This window comes from Oncorhynchus kisutch, linkage group LG13 (assembly GCF_002021735.2).
Source record: "Oncorhynchus kisutch isolate 150728-3 linkage group LG13, Okis_V2, whole genome shotgun sequence".
Classification (NCBI taxonomy): Eukaryota; Metazoa; Chordata; class Actinopteri; order Salmoniformes; family Salmonidae; genus Oncorhynchus; species Oncorhynchus kisutch.
In genome coordinates this window covers 32,800,734-32,824,431 of record NC_034186.2, presented here as the reverse complement: position 1 = coordinate 32,824,431, position 23,698 = coordinate 32,800,734, and the positions used below count along the sequence as shown (strand labels likewise).

General features: G+C 43.7%; 1 protein-coding gene across 1 annotated transcript in view; it reads left to right on the top strand.

Annotated features, from left to right (window-relative positions):
• Positions 1-23,698, top strand: part of gpc5b (glypican 5b) — a 73,765-nt gene that overhangs the window by 36,109 nt on the left and 13,958 nt on the right. The window contains exons 7-8 of the mRNA XM_020499075.1: positions 12,360-12,480; positions 21,928-22,063. Of these exons, the coding sequence (XP_020354664.1) occupies positions 12,360-12,480; positions 21,928-22,063 (257 nt within the window). The remainder of the gene's footprint in view (positions 1-12,359; positions 12,481-21,927; positions 22,064-23,698) is intronic.

The window sequence follows — 23,698 nt, the reverse complement described above, 5'->3', positions numbered from 1 at the left end:
GGGTACTTTTTCCACCTCTGTGTTATTGTCCCAGCCAGCCAGGCAGATAGGATGACACCAGCAAAATGGTTTAAGAATGTCCAATGGGGTCAAGTGTCTCCGTATGGGTTTAACAGGGAACTGTTTTTGTCTGATGAACCCAAAAGGAAATAGCGAGGTTTGGCCAGTGAATGAGGTTGCTGTTGTGACGATGTATTGAATGATTTGCTTCCCGGCTCTCCGTTGTCATATTGTGTGCTGTGGCAGACATTCCACAGTAATTGAGTCCTCAATCACCACGGGTTGTGTTCCCACAGGGAGGCTGGGGCCAGGGTGGGTCCTGACAGAGTCAGGGCTGAGGTGACTTACTGCTCACTGCCTCTGTGGTTGTTGTTTTTGTTGTTGATGATGCCATCCTTGCTGCATTACTGGCAGCTGACTGTAATCAAATGGTCTTCACATGGTCCTCATGGCTGAGTCCTCTTGCATTGTGTGTCTGTATTAGTGTGTTTGGTTTGGGGGGATGAAAGCACACAGAGGGGCATAACCGTAATCAACTGAATGCTTCATAGCTCTGTACATGGTCTCTTACATACATGCATAATTCTAGACCACACAGGTCATTGGTCAAATTCCAAGTTAATGGTAATTGTGAAATAGTTTGCGTGCCCACATGCTCATACTTCCACTGAAACCCTGTCCCTCACCTCCTCACCTTCTGTATTTACTCTCATCAGGTTCATGGCCGTCACCTTTGACCTTAATCATGGGATGTTATAATACTCAACACCTATTGCAAAGCCATTCTGGTATGTCTTTGGCATAAAAATGTGTGTAATTGTCCCTCTGAAAAATACAGTTCTATCCCAGGGTTCGGTATTCAGAAGACTGAGGCAGGGTTTCCTCTAACTTTTTATCCCTGCTTTGCTTCATTCATATTTCTTTTGATCCTGACATACTCCTGCCGGTTACAAGCATACCCATAACATGATGCTTCCACCACAATACATTAAAATACAGAGGATCAACAACATTGCATTCACTCCACATTACTGGCCTGTATGACAAAGTGAGAAGAATGAAGCCTGTGTTTAAAAATCCACTCCAAATCAACAATTCTGTTTGCAACAAGACCATTAAGTAATAGTGAAAGACAACATGGCAAATTAACTTTTTAGCCTAAATTAAATACTACAGGCTTGGGTCAAATCCAATACAACACAACATACTGTAGTGTGAAACCCTCTGTATTTGTAAGTATTGTGGTGGCAGAATCATGTTATGGGTATGCTTGCCACTGGACATTCGCAATAAAGACAACAAAAAATAGTGGAAAATGCTCTATAATTTTTCTTTCAGTTTATAGATGTGGAGTAGGTTATGTAGATTGGTAGGGGAAGAAATCTAATTTATTCAGTTTTGAGATTTAATTTTAAGGCAGCAAAATGTGAAGACTGTGCATGGGGTGTGTAGACTTTTGCTAGCACCTGTAAGTAGTAATCAATCAATCAATCACATTTATTTTATAAATCCATTTATACATCAGTAGTTGTCACAAAGTGCTTTACAGATACCCAGGCTAAAACCCCAAAGAACAAGCAATGTAGATGCTGAAGCAAAGTGGCAAGAACCTAGGAAGAAACCTGGAGGGGAACCAGGCTCCAAGGGGTGTCCTCTCCTGGCTAAGCCGGGTGAATATTTTAAGTGTACTTGGTCATTAAGGCCAGATCGTTATTCAAGATGTTCAAATGTTCATTTTCATAACCGAGCATTCCGAGGTCAAGGCAGCAGGTCCAGATATATATATGTATTTATATTTTACCTTTATTTAAATAGGCAAGTCAGTTAAGAACAAATTCTTATTTTCAAGGACGGCCTAGGAACAGTGGGTTAACTGCCTTTTTCAGGGGCAGAACAACAGATGGTTACTAGTCCAACGCTCTAACCACTAGGCTACCTGCCGCCCCAAAAAGTATTTAGTCAGCCACCAATTGTGCAAGTTCTCCCACTTAAAAAGATGAGAGAGGCTTGTAATTTTCATCATAGGTACACTTCAACTATGACAGACAAAATGAGAAAAACAAATCCAGAAAATCACATTGTAGGATTTTTAATGAATTTATTTGCAAATTATGGTGGAAAATAAGTATTTGGTCAATAACAAAAGTTTATCTCAATACTTTGTTATATACCCTTTGTTGGCAATGACAGAGGTCAAACATTTTCTGTAAGTCTCCACAAGGTTTTCACACACTGTTGCTCGTATTTTGGCCCATTCCTCCATGCAGATCTCCTCTAGAGCAGTGATGTTTTGGGGCTGTTGCTAGGCAACACAGACTTTCAACTTCCTCCAAAGATTTTCTATGGGGTTGAGATCTGGAGACTGGCTAGGCCACTCCAGGACCTTGAAATGCTTCTTACGAAGCCACTCCTTCGTTGCCCGGGCGGTGTGTTTGGGATCATTGTCATGCTGAAAGACCCAGCATGACAATCCTGCAGCGCACGCAAGGGGACAGGACGACTGCACCGTATTGAGGGGACGATGGATGGGGCCATGTATCGCGAGATCTTGGCCAACAACCTCCTTCCCCCAGTAAGAGCATTGAAGATGGGTCGTGGCTGGGTCTTCCAGCATGACAACGACCCGAAACACACAGCCAGGGCAACTAAGGAGTGGCTCCGTAAGAAGCATCTCAAGGTCCTGGAGTGGCCTAGCCAGTCTCCAGACCTAAACCCAATAGAAAATCTTTGGAGGGAGCTGAAAGTCCGTATTGCCCAGCGACAGCCCCGAAACCTGAAGGATCTGGAGAAGGTCTGTATGGAGGAGTGGGCCAAAATCCCTGCTGCAGTGTGTCCAATCCTGGTCAAGAACTACAGGAAACGTATGATCTCTGTAATTGCAAACAAAGGTTTCTGTACCAAATATTAAGTTCTGCTTTTCTGATGTATCAAATACTTCTGTCATGCAATAAAATGCAAATGAATTACTTAAAAATCATACAATGTGATTTTCTGGATTTTTGTTTTAGATTCCGTCTCTCACAGTTGAAGTGTACCTATGATAAAAAATTACAGACCTCTACATGCTTTGTAAGTAGGGAAACCTGCAAAATCGGCAGTGTATCAAATACTTGTTCTCCCCACTGTATGTTTCCCATGCCAATAAAGCTCTTAAATTGAATTGAGAGAGAGAGAGAGAGAAAAAACAACATTAGACACAATGGAACATAAAGCTTTTACTATCTCATCCTGGAATATACAGTACAAGGCCTAAGGTCATCTGATTTGGCCTAAAGAGCAGGAACCAGGACTTCATCAAATACATTTTAATTACAGACATTGTCATCCTACAAGAAACATGCTATAGAGGAGACGGACCCACTGTTTGCCCTCTAGGTTACAGAGAGCTGGTAGTTCCATCCATTAAACTACCAGGTGTGAAACAGGGAAGAAACTCAAGTGGTATGCTAATTGATATAGAGTAGACCTAACCCACTTTATTACAGTGCATTCGGAAAGTATTCAGACCCCTTGACGTTTTCCACATTTTGTTACATTACAGCCTTATTCTAAAATGGATTAAATATCAAACATCCTCATCAATCTACACACAATACTCCATAATGACGAAGTGAAAACAGATTTTTAGACATTTTTGCAAATGTATATATAAAAAAAAAAACAGAAATCCCTTATTTACATAAGTATTCAGACCTTTTGCTATGAGACTCAAAATTGAGCTCAGGTGCATCCTGTTTCATTGATCACCATTGATCTGTTTCTACAACTTGATTGGTGTCCACCTGTGGTAAATTCAATTGATTGGACATGATTTGGAAAGGCACACACCTGTCTATATAAGGTCCCTCAGTTGATAGTCCATGTCAGAGCAAAAACCAAGCCATGAGGTCGAAGGAATTGTCCTGTAGATCTCCCAGACAGGATTCTGTTGAGGCACAGATCTCTGGAAGGTTACCAAAAAATGTCTTTAGCATTGAAGGTCCCCAAGAACACAGTGCCTCCATCATTCTTAAATGGAAGAAGTTTGGAACCACCAAGACTCTTCCTAGAACTGGCTGCTTGGCCAAACTGAGCAATTGGAGCAGATGGGCCTCGGTCAGGAAGGTGACCAAGAACCCGATCGTCACTCTGACAGAGCTCCAGAGTACCTCTGTGGAGATGGGAGAATCTTCCAGAAGGACAATCATCTCTGTAGCACTCCACCAATCAGGTCTTTATGGTAGAGTGGCCAGACGGAAGCCACTCCTCAGTACATGACATCCCGCTTAGAGTTTTGCCAAAAGGCACCTAAAGGACTATCAGACCCTGAGAAACAAGATTCTCTGGTCTGATGAAACCAAGATTGAACTGGAGGAAACCTGGCAACATCCCTACGGTGAAGCATGGTGGTGGTAGCCATGAGTGATGTTAAAGAGGACACCGTTAGTCAGAGAAGCTAAAGTGAAAGTGTTAACCCCCCTTTCTTCCCACTCAAATACATACATACCACCCACATACACATTCACCCCCTCAGGAACAAGCAGTTTTCCTGATTTATGGACAGAGTCAAGTTGGTGCATTTTGAACATGGTAAATGCCAGGGCCTCCCCGCTGCACATGCAGGTTTCCTGCCTGCCTGCCTGCCTGCCTGCCTGCCTGCCTGCCTGCCTGCCTGCCTGCCTGCCTGCCGCCTGTCATCAGGGATGTCAGGTACAGGGGTGAACTCTGACCCTCCAGGTCCCCCCATGGCCCCAGGCACCTCTGACACGCAGTGTCTTCTGTTACCTAACAACCTCATAAAACAGGAATCACAGGAGTAATTCAGCGGTGGCTTTTTCATCTAACTCTCCTCTTTGACCATAAAGAGTAGGAGTAGCATTAAAATGGGGGAACCTCAGGGGCTCTTGGAGTTTAGCGTTTTAAGATAGCTAGTGATTACATGGCGGGATCTGTCACCTCCAATCAGGTACTTAGCGGCATATAATGTGTCCTTGCTATGCTGTGTATTCCATTGATGGATATCTTATTAAGGGGCATGACACTTCCTGGTGATTCCCTCCTCTTAAAAGTGGTCTCCAATGACCTCCCACAAGGCAGCTGCTGGTCACATGGCCAATCAGAATGTGCCATGTGCCTGGTTGCCTCACTGGACTGAGGTCTAGACCCAGGTTATTGTCAGATTCATCGTGGCCCTGGTTTTAAGTGGGAAGTCGTTGGCTGGCGGTTACAATTATTGTGATGCTGTCCAGTCCAGCGCTATGGAGGTAAAAACCACTGGTGTCCTGAGTGATATTTCTCAGAACAGATCATTACCGTCGACTAGAACGCTAGCCAGGTGAAGTCAGTGGGTATGCAATGTAGCACCACGCCATCCCCTGTGTCTTTTTAAATCAATGATACATTTTTTTTGTTGTCCTTTTACCCCTTTTTCTCCCCAATTTCGTGGTATCCAATTGGTAGTTACAGTCTTGTCCCATCGCTGCAACTCCCGTACGGACTAGGGAGAGGCGAAGGTCGAGAGCCATGCCCCCCCCGAAACACAACCCTGCCAAGCCACACTGCTTCTTGACACAAAGCTCACTTAACCCGGAAGGCAGTCGCACCAATGTGTCGGAGGAAACACCGTACAGCTGGTGACCGAAGTCAGCGTGCATGCGCCACTCGGGAGGCCCCATGCCCTGTCTCTGCTGCTCATTCCTGGCAGGGAAACTGGATCCTGGAGTTCAGCAGAACAGAGCTGATTTGTCTCTTAGCACTAGAGGTTACAGACACTATCGCTATGAGATGCAAGCTATTGAAAAACAAGACTAAACCCTGAACCAAAGCACTTCATGAACACAGCAACAACAGCAACACAGAAAGCCTCACAGGCCAGAGCCAACACAGACAACACAGAGCTCATAGCTGTGCTAGTTAATCAATCTCCTTTTTCCCCCATGCTGCATCATCCCTGCGTTGCCACAAACTCCCTGTCACAAACACCCCAAGAGGGCGATGCTCTAAAATAAAATGTTTAATGTTTTGACAGAAAAAAAAAACCTCTGAAAGGTTAAATGCTCTTAAGCTATCCGTCTTTGGCTTGGTTTTACTGCTCAATGTAGCAGACCGGCTGCACCCCTGTTATGGACTCTTGTTGTTCTCTCATATGTTTGGGAAAAGAATCCTCCTGAGTGAGACAGAAAAGTATGTTAATTACACTGCTGGATTCCAGCTGGATTTAGGACTGTGAGCGGCATGGTTCATAATTGCACATTGGCAGGCATTTAAAAAAAATCTGATTGCTGTCTGTAATAATAGAGTTTTTAATGGGAGATAATTATCGTCTGTTGGGTTGAGAGAGATTCAGTGCAATGTATTTGTGTGTCATCACTAAGAGCCTGGAGCAGATCATGAAACAGGATAAAAGTAATATGGTCTGTGGATTGGTGGCCTTCAGGGGAAAGCATAAAAAATCCACTTAGGAAGCAACAATATAAGTGTGTTCTCAGACACAGTTGTCCGTAGACCTTTCAAATATATTATATTTTGCAGATTATCTCTGAATTAGGACCCAATGTTTCTGTCTGTGACTGTTTATGTTATTGCAAATTGGACTGTCCTAAATCAAGATAGAAGGCATACATTACTACTGGTAGTCGTCATAGGGGAGGGAGGGAGAGTGGTGTGGACCGTCACACATCACAGCAGTGCACTCAGCCAAGCCTCCCTCTTTGGCTCCCATGATCCTCGGCGGTGGAGGGGCTTTTGGGATGTGTCCCGTTACCGTGGCCACAGTCTATTTGTTTGTGTTTTGGGCGAGCACACAGTGGACTTCCATAGTGCTGGGCACACTGTGGTTTTGGGGTTGCTGGTTTGCATTTCAAATGCGTTTCACATCAGAGGAATGTACCTAAAGAGCACGAGCTAAGTCTCTATCTGTCAGCCCGCTTCTGACCACAACTCTGTGCCAGACCAGGGCCAGGCCACATCAGCTGGGCTTCAAGACCAGACCAGAGTGGAGGCTCCAGGCTGTGGAGCTGGAGCAGAACTGTGTGGCCAGCACTGAGTGCTGAGTCACATACACCCTAGAATGTGCAACGGTATAATTTGACATGCTATGTGGTGTATAGGCTAATCATTTCCACCCAGTCCCTCTTAGCCGTTCGGTTTTGCTCCGCATAGCTTTGAACAATAATGTCTTGTTTTTTAGGGCATGAGTCGTTTTGAACTGCCACGGTATGACAGCCTCCGTTTTTTGTGGTCTGTGTCTGCCCAGTCCTCCATTATGGCTCTATTAGGTTATGTGTTTCCTCAGCTGAGCAGACATACAGCTTTCTCTCTCTCTCTCTCTCTGTCGCCCAGGCTGACTCACTGAGCAAGCACTCTGTTCTACTTCATAGCCTGGAGGTTCAGATGAACTGGAGGGTCACTGAGTTTAAGGCCTTGCCCAACAGGAGAGAGGCTGGAGTAAGACTCTATGCAACACATAGCTAAGTGGTCACAGTGTCACTCTCTTTTCATATCCATCCCATACAGGGAGGCATCAGCTGATAATACCTCTGATCTGGACTGAGCTGATTTATTCTCTGTCTCCAGTTCAGGAGTTGACATAATCAGTCGAATCAAGTTGTTTGGACCTTGAGTAAAAGCCAGGTTTGCCTAGTGAGTGGATAGCAGTGTGCCTAGTGTGTAATCTAGGAATAGAATATATATTATACATTTCAGCTGGACCTATACCATAATGTATGTGTGTAGTTTTCAGAGGAGAGAGAAGAGATGTGTGGGAACATCAGCTGGTCTTGGGGAGCCATTGGCTTTTTAGGGTAAACATTTGTCTCTGTGTCTCTTTATGGGATGATTCATTTGAATGGTTAACAACCCAGATGCAAACAGATCCTGGCTAATTGACTTGGTCACTAATTACTGTGAGAAAACAGCCTCTCTCTGTCTCTAAGCTTTGTTCAGTATTCTCATTTTCACTACAGTATACTATATGTGTTTAGCATAGTCATTGTGCATAGTCATAGTCATTGTACTCTGTGTATGGTATTGGTTTTTAGTGCAGTGGGTCAATACTTCAGTATAGTCGATATAATGAGCACACGATCATAATCATGATCATATTTACTCACCATGTGTGGTTGTTTTTTATTGAGTACATGTCCAGGTACATGCATAATATTCAGGATTCTCCCAATGTGATTCAGTGAGTGTGCATCACACAGAGATCCTATAAATGACTATGGTGTGCATGAGAACAATTGGCAGGATGTGTTAGAATAGAACCAATCAGATAGCCTGATTAAAGTCACATGTGCCCCGAATGGGCTCCCAGTGTAGTTGGCACCCATCCACAGACCTATGGGTCCGTCATCAGCACCCAACCACCCACAGCAACCACAACAGAGAACATCTTCCCATCAACCTCCCCTGGCTTTGGAAACTAGTTAATGGAGGCCCGTTGTGGTCGTCTTTGTAGTTGATTGAGCATTTGATGAATCCCCCATAATGACTATGAATATTCACAGCCCCCTAAAGATAAATAGAGACCAGAGAAAAATACAGTGTAATGGTTCAACTTTATGTTAAGTATTGTGGCCATGTTGAGCAGTGACGGGAATAAATCCTCATTAACTGGGTTCTGGGTCAGGCTATGATGCATGGTTTAGCTGCTATGTGTGTGTGTGTGTGTGTGTGTGTGTGTGTGTGTGTGTGTGTGTGTGTGTGTGTGTGTGTGTGTGTGTGTGTGTGTGTGTGTGTGTGTGTGTGTGTGTGTGTGTGCGTGCGTGTCGTCATACTGCCTTGGATATAGGATTCATTATGTCCCCAAAGAAAATGAACAGTGGTAGTCCTACCAAGTAGCGGTGCATGGGTAAAATCACTGGGGAAGCCAAGACTCCCAAAATGCTATATTACAACCTACACTATATGGCACATAAAAGTATGTGGACAACTGCCCGTTGAACATCTCATTCCAAAATCAATATGGAGCTGGTCTCCCCTTTGCTATTAGAACAGCCTCCATGCTACTGGGAAGGCTTTTCAGTCGCAAGAGCATTAGTGAGGTTGGGCGATTAGGCCTGGCTAGCTACATATTGAACTTCCACCCTCTCAGTCCAGGGGCACAATGTATGAATTTATTATTGAATCAGCATCGCTGTTATAATCATTGGCCAGTAAGGAGAATTAAGTAAAACCACAAGTCCAAATCCCTATCTCCATCCATGGCTAATTTAGGAAAGGGACAATTTTTGCTTGCTAGCTAGGCACCGGAGGACAACAACGTAACGAGATGCAACAATTCAAGTTCTTTCTGTCAGTGACGTATTGCTCTCGATGTGATGTGATTGGAGGGAAACCAAATCCAAACTGGCTTCCCTTGACACTTTTTTTTGGGTGTGCCAGGACGATTCACAGTTGAGCTCACTCAGTGTAGCGCAACGCTGATTGGCTATTATTTTATACTTTTTTTTATCAAGGGAGGCCAAATGCTCACTGGCTTCCCTTGTATTCAACGATAGGGTCGGCAACAATGTCATACTCTCTTTGACCAGACAGCATCAGATAGATGGCCTACACATAGAGAGACAGAGGGGCGCTGTTTCCCACACTTGGATGCTTTCTCCGGTGAGTTACATTCAGCCTCTTGCAAATTGAAGGAACATTATGAAACAAGGATAGACAAAAGAGAAAATTATTATTATATATGTATTTTTTTGTACATTTTTGTGGAAGCCTTGCTTCCCTTGGCTTCCATGAATACACACCACTGGTTCTACCTGCTATCTGTGGCTGCCTGTACTAGCTTGTTATTGAAGCAGCAGATAGGCCTACTATAATGAATTCTCCAGCAGTAGCTAGGCAGATAGACCCAGTGAGCCAGGGGTCAGAGTTCATCCTCGACACTGCATGGAGGCTCGCTCAGATTGGATCCATTTATTTACAGTCACATGCAGCACGTCACTCCTGTGGCGCTTTCTGATTACCCACAGTTTGATCTACCTCACACAAACATGCACCATTAAACTGGTTGCAGGAACAGTGTTAATGCGGAACTGCTGATGTTATTACGATGTTAGAGTGCTTTGCCTGTGTTTCTCTCATTGTCATTCTCTGAGGCTAGGCTGGATGCCCTGAGGGATAGCAGATGTATATACACATATGTTCAGACCATCCACCGATAACACTGTTGTGACAGCAGTATTTTATATACTGAACATCACAATTGAAAAATACCTGTTTTTGAAAAATATGCCTTCACTTTCCTGGCAACACACTTGTAATGTTAACCCTGCAATCGATTTGTTTTCTACAGTGGTTGAGGTGAATTGACCTCACAATAGTGGTTCTCATGGAAAACACTCACATTAGATGATCAACAATCCAATGGATCATCTCTCTGGAATGTCCATGTGTCTGTATCATGTCAGGTTCAGGGTTTATGTTATACATCATTGTTGTAGTCTGGGGGCTGCAGCTGCAGCAGAGGGCATGTAGGTGTGGCCTCTGGAGCTCCATGATGCTCTTGGCTGGATTCGTTAGCCGTGAAACACCTGCGCTTTGACATCTACAGGAGTGCTGCAGGAGGATCTCTGTTACCTCCTAGCCCCAGAGTTCTCTCCAGTAAGGAAATCCCATGTGTGGCTCCAGGCTCGCTCTCTCGCCAATGTGTGTGAGTGCATGCATGCGTGGGTGGGTGTGTACCCACATGATTGTGTATGAGTGTATTTTGTGTGTGTATTATGTGTTCTATATTTTGGGATTTGAGATTGTGGTGATGACTGTGTTCTCCACCAAACTTCCTGGGGTAGCTCAGGGAGTTAGGGACAAGGGTCTGCTCTGTCAGAGCTGCTTCGCCCTACTTATCCATCCATCCATCCATCTCTCCCTCTACAGAGGCTCTAATCTGTTCTGTGGTGCATTAGACCTTCACAGTCTGCCCCGGACCTTAGTCAGTCTCTCCCTCACTGTCAGTCTTTCTATCTTGTGGTTTTGAAAGTGGTTTAAGCTTTTCAATAGATTTGAGATTGACCCCAGATGGCCTTCAATAGGACTCCAATAGGTCATCTAGGGTCAATCTAATTCAGTGTCTTAACCAATTTAACATTTCATCTTTAACTTCACCTATTGATCAACTGAATTGCTGAGACAAGCAGATAAAGTATTTTACTCTAACTACTGCTCACAAAACCTTCTGATTAACTCAACCATTGTCCCTCTACAGAGATGAAGAGGTGGCACAGAAAATATACATGAAAGAGAGAAATGGATAAGAGAGATGGAGAGAGAGAGGGAGCGAGAGAGATGCATCCCAGACTCTTCGATCACTATGGTTGACACTGTGTCCTTTGTTGTGTCTCATCTCACGCCCTCCTCCTCGTAATTAGTGGAATCACAAAAATGCAAATGCATCATTACTGAGTCCTGCGGTGTGTCTGCATCTGACGTGTTTACCCTGACACTGGGCTGTAATGAGGAGGATACTGGTCTCCTCCTCTCCTCTCATTATTCCTGATAAACAGCCATCTGCCCTTTCCTCTCCTCTCCCATCTCTGGCTGTGAGGTCGCTCAATACCTGGATTTGCAGTCATGCCTCCTATTTTCACCAATCCGCTCCAGCTGTTTGACTTCCTAATGAATCATTTATGTCAGTGAGGAAGGGCGTCTAAACTCCATTGATCCCAGTGGCGGCCTGGCTGGGTCAGACAGCACAACTCACCACTCCAGGCCAGCTTCAAGGAAGAGCTGGGCTCTGAGGCGGAATCACACAGCTCAAATGCCCCGCAATTCTTATGATGAAAGAAAAATTGATGTTAAAAAGGGCATAGTTAATCACCTTATATCAGGCTAGGGCAGGGCTCTCCAACTCTGTTCCTGGAGCACTACCAACCCCAGTTGTAACTATCCTGATTCACTTTATCAACCAGCTGATTATTAGAATCAGGTGTGCTAAATTAGGGTTGGAGTGAAAACCTACAAGACTGTAGCTCTCCAGGACCAGGGTTGGAGAGCCCTGGGCTAGGGGAATGTCTGTCTGTGTAGGCAGGTTCAGAGGTGAGGTGAGGTGAGGTGAGGTGAGGTGAGGTGAGGTGAGGTGAGGTGAGGTGAGGTGAGGTGAGGTGAGGTGAGGTGAGGTGAGGTGAACTGATCTGATCTGATCTGACGACATGCAGACCATGGTGCTGAGAATAAATATTTGCCATTGTTATGAATGGCTAAGGAACTAGGCTATTCAGACACGAAATTGAAAAGGTTTACTCTGTCATTACATGTGCCCTCCTTACACAAATACTTTCATGTGTTACTTTCATATACAATATATCAATATTCACAAGTCATTGTGCTACAGAAACTGTTTGTATTAAACTCTCCATTCTCTCTCCTCTCTCTCCCCTCCTCAGTTATGTGGGCCGTGTTGTGGGAAACGGCCTTCAGGCCCAGAAAAACAACCCAGAGATTAAGGTCCGCAGCATTGACCCCATCCTAGTGGCAGCTAGAGACAAACTAGAACAGTTCAAACAGGTACGTCTCATTGCCATTGTTCCTTCTTCACTTAAATCTGACTGCAAACATGACCACTGATGACACCAACATGTCAGTCACATACTATTCTGACACATCCTTTCCACTTAGTTGCTGTTCCCACCAGTTGTGGTAAATGGCCTAGATTTGTGTGTTTTGTTGCTTGGTGTTCGGTACAAACCATGCCATTGGAGTGGATTCAGACATCGGTCTCTGGAGGCCTGAGAGCTAGGATCAGCCAGCCAGCTAGCTCACAGACATGTGGATATGCCAGACAAATCTGACTAAATTGTCCTGGTGGACCCATCACAGATACTTAGATAGTAAATCACCCCCTCTACTGCTCAGGCATTCACCGGGACATTCACTATGAGAATGGATTACAATAACCCGCTGATGCATCATAGATAAAGGAGCTCAATGCAAATCATCATGGAGGAGGAGCCTGCGGGGTCAGCGAGGCAGGAAGGATGGGTCACACAGTGTACTGTATGTTTTATATTCTAATCCTGTCTGGTCCCAGCCTCCTCCCCTGATGTATGTGTGTGTGGTAATTGGTGGTGTCTTGGAGGATTTGAGCAAACAGCCCTGTCCCTCTGATAGATGCGAACCCAGTGCTCTTAATGGCTGGGTGCCCACGGAAGTGCCAGCGATTTCACAGCTGGGGAAATCTGGCCCCCGGCAATGGGAGGACAGACATTGCCTAGGAGTTGCAGTATGTCGGTTCCATAATTCGTTTTCAGGCCGTCGCCTTCTGTCACTCCCTACACCTCCAAGTCTAAGAGCTCAAATAATGTTTGTTAGCTACTGGCACTTTAGGCCTAGATAAGATGCCAGGTGTGTGCTTAGAACTGGAGGTGGGTCCTTCAATCTGCTGCCTCATTCCACATATACCCGGTAGACACAATTAACAGACTAACAGTGAGTCTTTTTTGAGGTCTTCAACCTCAGGAATGGTGGAGCAATTCAACAGGTCAGCAGATTCAGAGGAGACTCATTGAAGTCAGACTTTTGTCATGTAAATGTTGTTTAACCTGAACGTTCCCTCAACGAGAAGCCAAAGCTTTGTGCAGACTGCAGAGACGCTCAGGGAACAGTCCCTCCCTGCCTGGCTGGGCTGCTAGGAGCTCTGTTCTGACCTTTGTGGAGCTGAAAGGCTACTAGGCCCGCTGAGTCCTGTTGTGCTGTGGTGGTCTCACCCCCACACTCCACCCACTGTCTCTCTCTGTCACTCTCACTCTCTGCTACTATATTTCTCTGTCTACTCTGTCAGTTTGTCTTTCTCTCTTTAGCTGTTGTCTGGTCTTTCACACAGAGTTCTGGTGTTTTCTTGCTTTGCTAGAAGTGTCCTAACAGTGTGTGTGCCCAAAATAACTTATCTTAATCTAAAATGGGTCAGTGTTATACAGATTCATATTTAAATTTTTAGCCAACTTTATTCAGTCTTATAACTACAATTTTCTGGTTGAGACCATTGTTTACATATGTTATCTGGATCCAGTTTGAAGCGGAGTATGCCCTGTAAAGCCATCAGATCAGACTGTCTTCCATGCTTGGTGTGAGAGTGAGAATTTCCCCTGTTATCACCCCAGCCTAATGCAATAAGTGATCATATCGGCTGTTAGCGGGACGATAGCCGGGGTGCTAAAAAAGGTATTCTTGGTGGCCAACCCATTGTTGCAGCTGTTTCTGGTAGGGGATCGAGGAGAGAGAGAGGAGAGGCACACAGCTCATCTGGCCCTCTGGGAGCCATTTCACTTCTGTCTCTTATTACTCCATTAAAAGCAGACGTGGCTGAGTTAGTTTCTGTGGGCCTGGCCTGAACAGAGCAGCCTGTCGGTTCAAAGCAGCCAGAGGCTGGGAAAGTCTATCAGAGAGGTGGGGAGGGGAGTAGAAACCTGAGGAGTCACTGTAAGCACATTTGGGTGGCTAAGAGCTCAATGTGAGAAAGAACAGGGATTTACAGGATTACATGTGTTTTATGGCCACTCTACCTAAGGGGAGAAAGAATGTTCACAACGTTCACAGCCATATTGTCAGTGTGCTTGTTTTTCTAACCCTGACTGGGACCCTGCTCACCTCTATAACGAACATCTCACACGTAAGAGATAAGATTTAGGTTGTTAGATTTATCCCCGTGTGTGATTTTGTACCAATGTTCATTTGAAAGGGATGAATTTTCAACCACAAAGAATAATTTCATTTGATTTCCTGAGTTTATTTGAAATTTCCTCCACTGTGAAATAATAGAAAATCCTCACTGGATTTCAGAAAGCCTGGCTTTATTTGCTGTGATAGCTGCTCTGGTGAGGTTGAGGCTGAGGCCCTATCTGGCTGACATTGCTTTGGTTTCCTTTTGACCCAGTCTGAACCAGAACGTTCTGACTATTACAGGAAATACACTATAGGTTTTCGCAACATCAGTCTTAAAATATTATGTTGGCCTAGCAATGTGTCTATCACAGTAGAGAGAGAGAGAGAGAGAGAGAGAGAGAGAGGCAAAACAGAGCAGAAAAATGATGTAGTTGTAATCTGTTCTTGACTGTTTATCCCAGTTGTTCGGTCATTTAATCATGTGAAATTAGCATCATGGAAAAGCATCCTCAGCAAAATGAGGTTGAGGCTCAATTCAATTTTTTTCTATGATAATTTATGCACAAGATTTATCTTCTACGATTGAGTAGTGTGCATTTTGCCAGTGCCCTGTAGGTTTTCTCATAATAAATAATTTATAAATCAGATTTGAGTAATGTTAAGATTGGTTGGGGATGTATTTCTGTGCATGACAATATGTCATGTTTTGCCTGTTTTAAATGTTACTTCAATACCCATGAGCCTTGACTAGCACCATAGGAGAACCGGCCACCACACACGCTCACAAGTACATTAAGGTATAAGAAAATCCCCCACCGCTAGGTTTGTTGAGTCCCTCTAGGATGGTTGTAAAAAGAGCTTTTTCTGTCATGAAAAGACTAACAGAGGTTTCAATGAGCTAACACTGTTTTTTATGAATAGCATCAATCCTGCAAAAAAGCTCATTAAGAAGCAATCACAGACACAGGAAGTCAATTCATGGCACTGTAAAGGCTTAATGTTCTCCTGACACACATACACAGATGTGAATGATCACACATGCAGGCTCTCTCACTCTCACTCTCACTCTCACACACACACACACACACACACACACACACACACACACACACACACACACACTTTTAGGGGTTTCCGGTACCTACGAGGATAGACACACACACACACACACAGACCACACATACACAATGAGGGCAATTAAGGGAGAGGAGAGTGGGATTGGGATGCTGTCATGCAATTAAACATGAAACATTAGAATTCAATGTGGGCCCCCCAAGTGGCACAGTGCTCTAAGGCACTGCATCACAGTGTTAGCTGTGCCCCTAGAGATCCTGGTTCGAGTCCAGGCTCTGTCACAGCGACCAGGAGACCCATGGGGCGGCGCACAATTGGCCCAGCGTCGTCCGGGTTAGGGGAGGGTCTGGCCGACAGGGATGTCCTTGTCCCATCGTGCTCTAGTGACTCCTGTGGTGTGCTGGGCACATGCACGCTGACACGGTCGCCAGGTGTACGGTGTTTCCTCCGACACATTGGTGTGGCTGGCTAGCGGGTTAAGCGGGCAATGTGTCAAGAAGCAGTGCGCCTTGGTTGGGTCGTGTTTCGGAGGACGCACGGCTCTCGACCTTCGCTTCTCCCGAGTCCGTACGGGAGTTGCAGCGATGGGACAAGAGTGTAATTACCAATTGGGGAGAAAACGGGGTAAAATAATAAACAAAAAAATTAAACATTAGAATACAACCAGAAGAGGAGGATCTGGAGAGAGGTAGACTTGGAGAAGAGAGCACAAATTAAGGGACAAAGAGAAATATACATGTAATTGAAAAGTGAAGAATAAATAGGTAAAGCTAGGTGTGATTGGATAAGGAATTTGAAGGCCTATATCATTGCAATGACACAAGTGTGTGTCAGTCAGTGGAAGGTGGTGGGACAATAGTATAGAACAAATCAAGTATCTGATGTGGGCTACTATTTGAAAAGGGGTATCTGAGCTGTTGCCATGCTGGTATATATTTTTCATTGTCTCTGGGTTACTGTGTGGCTCGTTGAATAGATGTTCAGACTGCCTGAAGAGATCCAGTGTTTTTTCCCCCCCATTTTGCTTTTAATCCAAGTCTTTTGTGTTTCCCAGACCCTTTCAAGGACTCTATAAGAAAGTACAATATGCTCGCATTTGAGATTTTCTGTGTGATTGCTAACAGGGCAGTGCAATTAAATGTACTGTTCAAAAAAGACAATCACCTGGAACATGTCAGTCAGTGGAAAGAAATGCATGTAGCCACATAGGTAGAAGCCAATCAGTCGCAGCTATGTTGCCATGGTTCCTCTCAACATTTAATTGGTTTAATGCCATTGATAATAGGAGTTGATTAGGCCAACGTCACAGCCGGGGACATTTTAATTTTAATTATTTATTTTTTTATTTTATTTTTTCAACTCTTCACTTCTTGCCCTTATGATCCACAAACTAGCTCTCTCCATACAACGTTAACTACAACGTTAACTCTCCATACAATGTTAACTACAACGTTAACTCTCCATACAATGTTAACTACAACGTTAACTCTCCATACAACGTTAACTACAACGTTAACTCTCCATACAACGTTAACTACAACGTTAACTCTCCATACAACGTTAACTACAACGTTAACTCTCCATACAACGTTAACTACGTTAACTCTCCATACAACGTTAACTACAACGTTAACTCTCCATACAACGTTAACTACAACGTTAACTCTCCATACAACGTTAACTACAACGTTAACTCTCCATACAACGTTAACTACAGCCAATTGCTTTTCTCCGTGAACTCATGAATAAGGCTATTTAATTAGACTTTTCATTTGTGGAAATGTAATTATGTTACGCAAGGTTAATGTGCTTATAACACCTCACAGGTTCTCAATGTAGTGGAACTCTGGGGGGGGGGGGCAGGGTTTAATTTGGTACACAATGAAGGACAAATACTTACATCTACTTGAATACTTTGAGATACATGAATAGGCCCCTAATCACTTACACGTGTGATGTAATCATCAATCAGTAAGATTGGACCTTGAGTTAGTACAGGGTTTCCCAAACCCTGTCCTGGGGCCACCCCTGGGTGCACCATTTTTACCAAATAACTACACCGCATCATCAAGCTTTGATTATTTGAATCAGCTGTGTAGTGCTAGAAAGAAAGAAAAGTGCACCCAGGAGGGGCCCCAGGACCGAGTTTGGGAATCCCAGGGTTAGTGGACTGTAGACCATGGGAAATGGGAAATGCAAAGCACTCTTATGAAATCAGCCTACTGTACAGTATGTGATTCCAAACTATTATTTCTATTGAACCAACAGCATTCGTTTTTAGTTTTAAAGCATATCAGATTGGAGTCCCTAGTCTGTTGGTGACATTTGGCCAGTGCAAAAAAGTGTTGTGTCGTCTCCCCAAGGGCAACAAAATCATCTGCTCTTCTGCTATAGTAACAGCCCAAAAGGGCAGGCAGCAATATCATCTGCTCTTCTGCTATAGTAATAGCCCAAAAGGGCAGGCAGCAATATCATCTGCTCTTCTGCTATAGTATCAGCCCAAAAGGGCAGGCAGCAATATCATCTGCTCTTCTGCTATAGTAACAGCCCCAAGGGCAACAAAATCATCTGCTCTTCTGCTATAGTAACAGCCCCAAGGGCAGCAAAATCATCTGCTCTTCTGCTATAGTAACAGCCCCAAGGGCAGCAAAATCATCTGCTCTTCTGCTATAGTAACAGCCCCAAGGGCAGCAAAATCATCTGCTCTTCTGCTATAGTAACAGCCCCAAGGGCAGCAAAATCATCTGCTCTTCTGCTATAGTAACAGCCCCAAAGGCAGCAAAATCATCTGCTCTTCTGCTATAGTAACAGCCCCAAAGGCAGCAAAATCATCTGCTCTTCTGCTATAGTAACAGCCCCAAAGGCAGCAAAATCATCTGCTCTTCTGCTATAGTAACAGCCCCAAAGGCAGCAAAATCATCTGCTCTTCTGCTATAGTAACAGCCCCAAAGGCAGCAAAATCATCTGCTCTTCTGCTATAGTAACAGCCCCAAAGGCAGCAAAATCATCTGCTCTTCTGCTATAGTAACAGCCCCAAGGGCAGCCACATCAATAGTGAGCCCTTTTTACTATAGGATATATAGTGAACAAAAATATAAATGCAACATGCAACATTTTCAAAGATTTTACTGAGTTACAGTTCATAAAAGGCAATCAGTAATTTAAAATAAATTAAGTCCTAATCTATGGATTTCACATGACTTGATAGGGGTGCACCCACTGGGGAGCCAGGCTCAACAATTTAGAATGAGTTTTTACCCAAAGACAGAAGTACTCCTCAGTACCCCCACCCCTTTCAGGCGATCCTGCAGGTGAAGAAGCCTGTTGTGGAGGTCCTGGGCTGGCTTGGTTACATGCGAGGCTGGTTGGACGTACTGCTAAATTCTCAAACTATTTATCTACCATAAGGCAGCTTATACCCTCGTTGTGAATCTAGCCAACAAGTCAGATTATTAAAATGCTTTTCGGCGAAAGCATGAGAAGCTATTATCTGATAGCATGCAACACCCCAAAATACCTGAATGCGACGTAAACAAAAGAATTAGCGTAGCCGGCGCTACACAAATAGCAGAAATAAAATATAAAACTTTCATTACCTTTGACGAGCTTCTTTGTTGGCACTCCTATATGTCCCATAAACATCACTATTGGGTCTTTTTTTCGATTAAATCGGTCCATATATACCCAAAATAGCCATCTATGGAAACTGTGTGATTCAGAAAAAAACACAGTTTGAAAACGCTACGTCATTTTTTTAAATTAAAAAAGTTGACGATAAACTTTCACAAAACACTTCGAAATACTTTTGTAATCCAACTTTAGGTATCAGTAAACGTTAATAATCTATCAAATTGATCACGGGGCGATGTGTATTCAATAGCTCCACGATTTCAAATCATCTTCCAAAATCTCTCTTCCAAAACTTCCTGTCGGAGACCGGATGGAAAGTGTTCTCTCTACTACGTTTGACCAAGAAACAAAGGCACTGCAAATGACGAGACTGGCGACATTGTGTGGAAGCTGTAGTAATTGCAATCTCGGCCCCATTTAATTTAGTTTCCATTCAACAATACATGCAAGTGGCGCATTGATACTTTTTAAAGTTTTCAGTGACCAGATTTTCTTGCGCTTTTCGATGAAACACACGCTCTGTTATAGTCACAGCCGTGATTTAACCAGTTTTAGAAACATCAGAGTGTTTTCTATCCACACATACTAATCATATGCATATACTATATTCCTGGCATGAGTAGCAGGACGCTGAAATGTTGCGCGATTTTTAACAGAATGTTCGAAAAAGTAGGGGGTAGGCTTAACAGGTTTTAATGGAGTCAGCAGGTGCATCCAGTCCTCCGGTACCAGTGGAGGAACACGTCCAGCAGCACGATGGACGCGATGCTCCAACATCTTGGCACAGCCATGATGCTCCAACATCTTGGCACAGCCATGGATCGCGTGCTGCTCACCATGGAGAGATGGGAAAGAGGGGGTTTTCCCACAACCCCATCAACTTCACTCCAACCAACACCACCACCAACACCACAACCTACACCACTGTCCACCCCTCTGTCACCTGGACCTAGTGGGATTCGGCTCTCGCTCCCGAGCGCATATGAAAAACACAAGTATTTTACATAGGTTTAAAGATGAACTTCTTGTGAATCCAACCACGGTGTCAGATTTAAAAGATGCTTTATGGCGAAAGCATACCTTACGATTATTTGAGAACATCGCCCAGCAGACATCATTACAAACAGTAACCAGCCAAGTAGAAGAGTTACACAAGTCAGAAATAGAGATAAAATTAATCACTTACCTTTGGTTTCACTCAGAAGACATTCATTTACTCAATAAATGTTTGTTTTGTTCGATAAAGTCTCTCTTTATATCCAGTTTTCTTCAGTAATCCACAGGCTCAAACGCAGTCACAACAAAAAATCCTAATTGTATCCGTAAAGTTCATAGAAACATGTCAAACGATGTTTATATTAAATCCTTGTTTTTAGCCTAAATAATCCATAATATTTCAACCAGACAATAACGTTGTCAATATTAAAGTTAAACAAGAAAGGCACTCTCTTGGACGCGCACATGAAAAAACTCATCGACTGCTCTCACTCCCTCATTTTTTTGGTTCTCATTATGTTTTGTGTGTGATTGTTCCTGGTTTTGTGTTAGTCTTGTGTGTTAGGGTTTGTTATCCCTGCGTGGATTTATTGGCTGATTATTTTTCAGAGTAAAGTACGTTATTTTACTCAGTTCTGTGTCCTGCGCCTGACTCTGTCCTCACCTCTGCACAACTGACACTTGACACACCCTAACCCAAAACATTGCTGTGATAGGTACGTGATAGGCCTATCTGACTGATATGATTATGATGGTCATCATGCTTCTTGACAGTGTCAAAGTATATTTCCTTAGTCCAAGTAAAGTGACACAGAATGGTCAGAATGCTTCTTGGCAGTGTCATAAAGTGTGTGTTCTCCAAGTTATTTAAAATATGATATAAAAAATGACTGTAAAGGATTTAAGAAACAAACGTTTAAATGAAAGGAGAGTTCTTGATAGGGAAAACTCATTTTAATAAATGTGGGTTTTGACACTAATCTAGGTGTCATAACCAGCCATAAAAAAATGCAATATGTCACAACAGGTGTAAATATATCGGTTTTGACAGGGTTATGACCGTGTCATGACATGTTATGACACTGGGTGTCAAGTAAAATGTTACCCACCTGTCAGATGAACCAACATTTGGAACAGTGCATACTAGGCTCTAGTTGGATATCATCACATTTTGTTCAACACGAAACCCCTCATTTTGTTTTCGTAACGTTGATCTGTGCTGCCTGCAAAAGCAAATCTTGCCATTCAGAGGACAAGTGTATTTTTCATTATACTATTCATAATGCTGGAAAGGGAAGAACATCTAAGCTGAACTCATAGCTCTGTCTACCAGTTTGCTGAAATTGTATAATTGCCGTTTTTGATTTCACATTTTTGGGGGGAGGGGCAGTTTTATTACTGATGCATATGCACACGTGTTATGTCCATATTAACTGTCACTGTAAGGTCTACACCTGTTGTATTCGGCACATGTGTCAAATAACATTTGATTTGTAAGCAGATCAGTATGTATTGTGTGCTCTAGCATTCGTCTGTCCATTTAAATCATGTTTTGTTTTGAACAGTGGAACAGTACAGAATTTGATGTGGCTTATTTTCAGACCGGATTACCACAATTGACCTCTGACTTATGTTTGTGTGTGTGTGTTACAGGAGATGCAGGGTCAGATGGGCTGGGCGACAGAATGGGGGGCGTGGGTGGAGACGGGCAGTGGGACGAGAGGAGAGGCCAGCGGAGAGTGTGACGATGAGGACGGATGTCAGGGATCTGGAGAGGAAGACTTTACTGGTGAGTCAGAACCCCCCTCTTTAATTCATTTTTATTCCCTCACCCCTCCTTTTCCTCATCTGCCTATTGATCCTCCTCTCCCTCCCCATACTCTCTCCTACCTCAGCCAACTAGACTCCCTGTAGATGAGACTGCTGCTTGTGTCAGATGTCAGAGACTAATATTGAAACCTGTCTGTGTCTCAAGTCTACTACAATACAGTATGTTGCGGTTGCGTTAGCTGCCTTTTCCTCTCTGACTAATCCATATCTATACTTCCCCTTATGATGTTATCTTCTGCTATATGCAAATGGTCAGCAGAACAGGCTGACAACAGCTGTCAGTGAAATAACACAGTACCAGTGTCTTGTGTGGGTTTATCCTCAGTGTAGGATACTGATTGATTTGATTTGTGGACAGCATTTTTTTTTTTCAATTACTTCAAGTTGAATTGTTATTCTATTCTTTGTGGTAGAACTGGCTCATGGCTGTATACCAGCACTACTTCAATACAAAGGATGAATTATTGTGTACACAGACTCATAAACACACTCACTTTCTCTTTGTAAGAGCTGGCTTTGTGAAAGCAACTTCACCAAAATAGAGGTGTCAAAAGGTGAAAAGGTTTGAAGCTGATTGCAGATTGTTCGTTCATCCAGTCTCTTCTATTCAGATCATTAGAAAGAGTGTGCGAGAGAACAAGGGGAGAGCGAGAGGTGAGAGAGGAGAGATAAGCACTGATCCCTGGTTCAGTCAGTGGCTCTAAGATCTGTGGAGCAGGTAAATGACACTTGTCTGTCTGCTAGTAATTGCTGTGCTCCAGCAGTCTGCCTGAGCTCTTCAGAAGAGGACGGTAAAAGCTTTTTCTCAAGTCCTCCACAACACAGCTCAACCAGGGCGCATTTAAAGTGCAAGAAGAGCGACAGCGAAGGAAAGATGTGAGAGAGAAGCTAGAATATTTCTATATGAAGTATAATCTTCTATTATAGTGACTGTTACCTTCTGGTGAAGACAAAATCTGTTCAAAGTCATTTGAAGGACAAGGGAGTTTGCAGCATGCTACACACCTAGTGGGAGTAATGATGAGTGGACATGGTTATCTTTGCAAGTGGTTACAAATCCCTTCAATGGGGAAAGCAGTGAACAAGCAGGGTAAAGGTTGCACCTTTAAATGAGATTAGCTGTGACGATGACAATTAAATGAGTATTCGTGAGTATTCATGAGTATGGTTTGTGGCTTAATGTAACTCGTACAACACACAGCGAACACTGATCCCGCTCATTACCCATAGCGAAGTCCCTAGAAGCTGAATTTCATAATGAGTTGTAGCTCAGTGAAGTGTGACTGTTGGAAAGCAAGAGCCTTGTTTCACTACTTTACTCTTCTGCACTCTGTCAAAGCCAAAGGTTAGATTTGGATACAGCTGGTACGGGCTGTTGACAGATTCTCATAAATTGTTGTCACACTCTGAATGTGTGTGTGAGCATGTAAAGGTGTGTGTATTTCTGTACTCGTGTGAGAATGGGACTGGGACTTGCATTGATAGAATGGGTCCATTCTTCCCCATACTGTCAGCACTCCTAAAGTTCACATACAGAAGCTTAACGCAGGCCATCCTCTCTGTGCTCTCATTTCACACACACACATATACACAC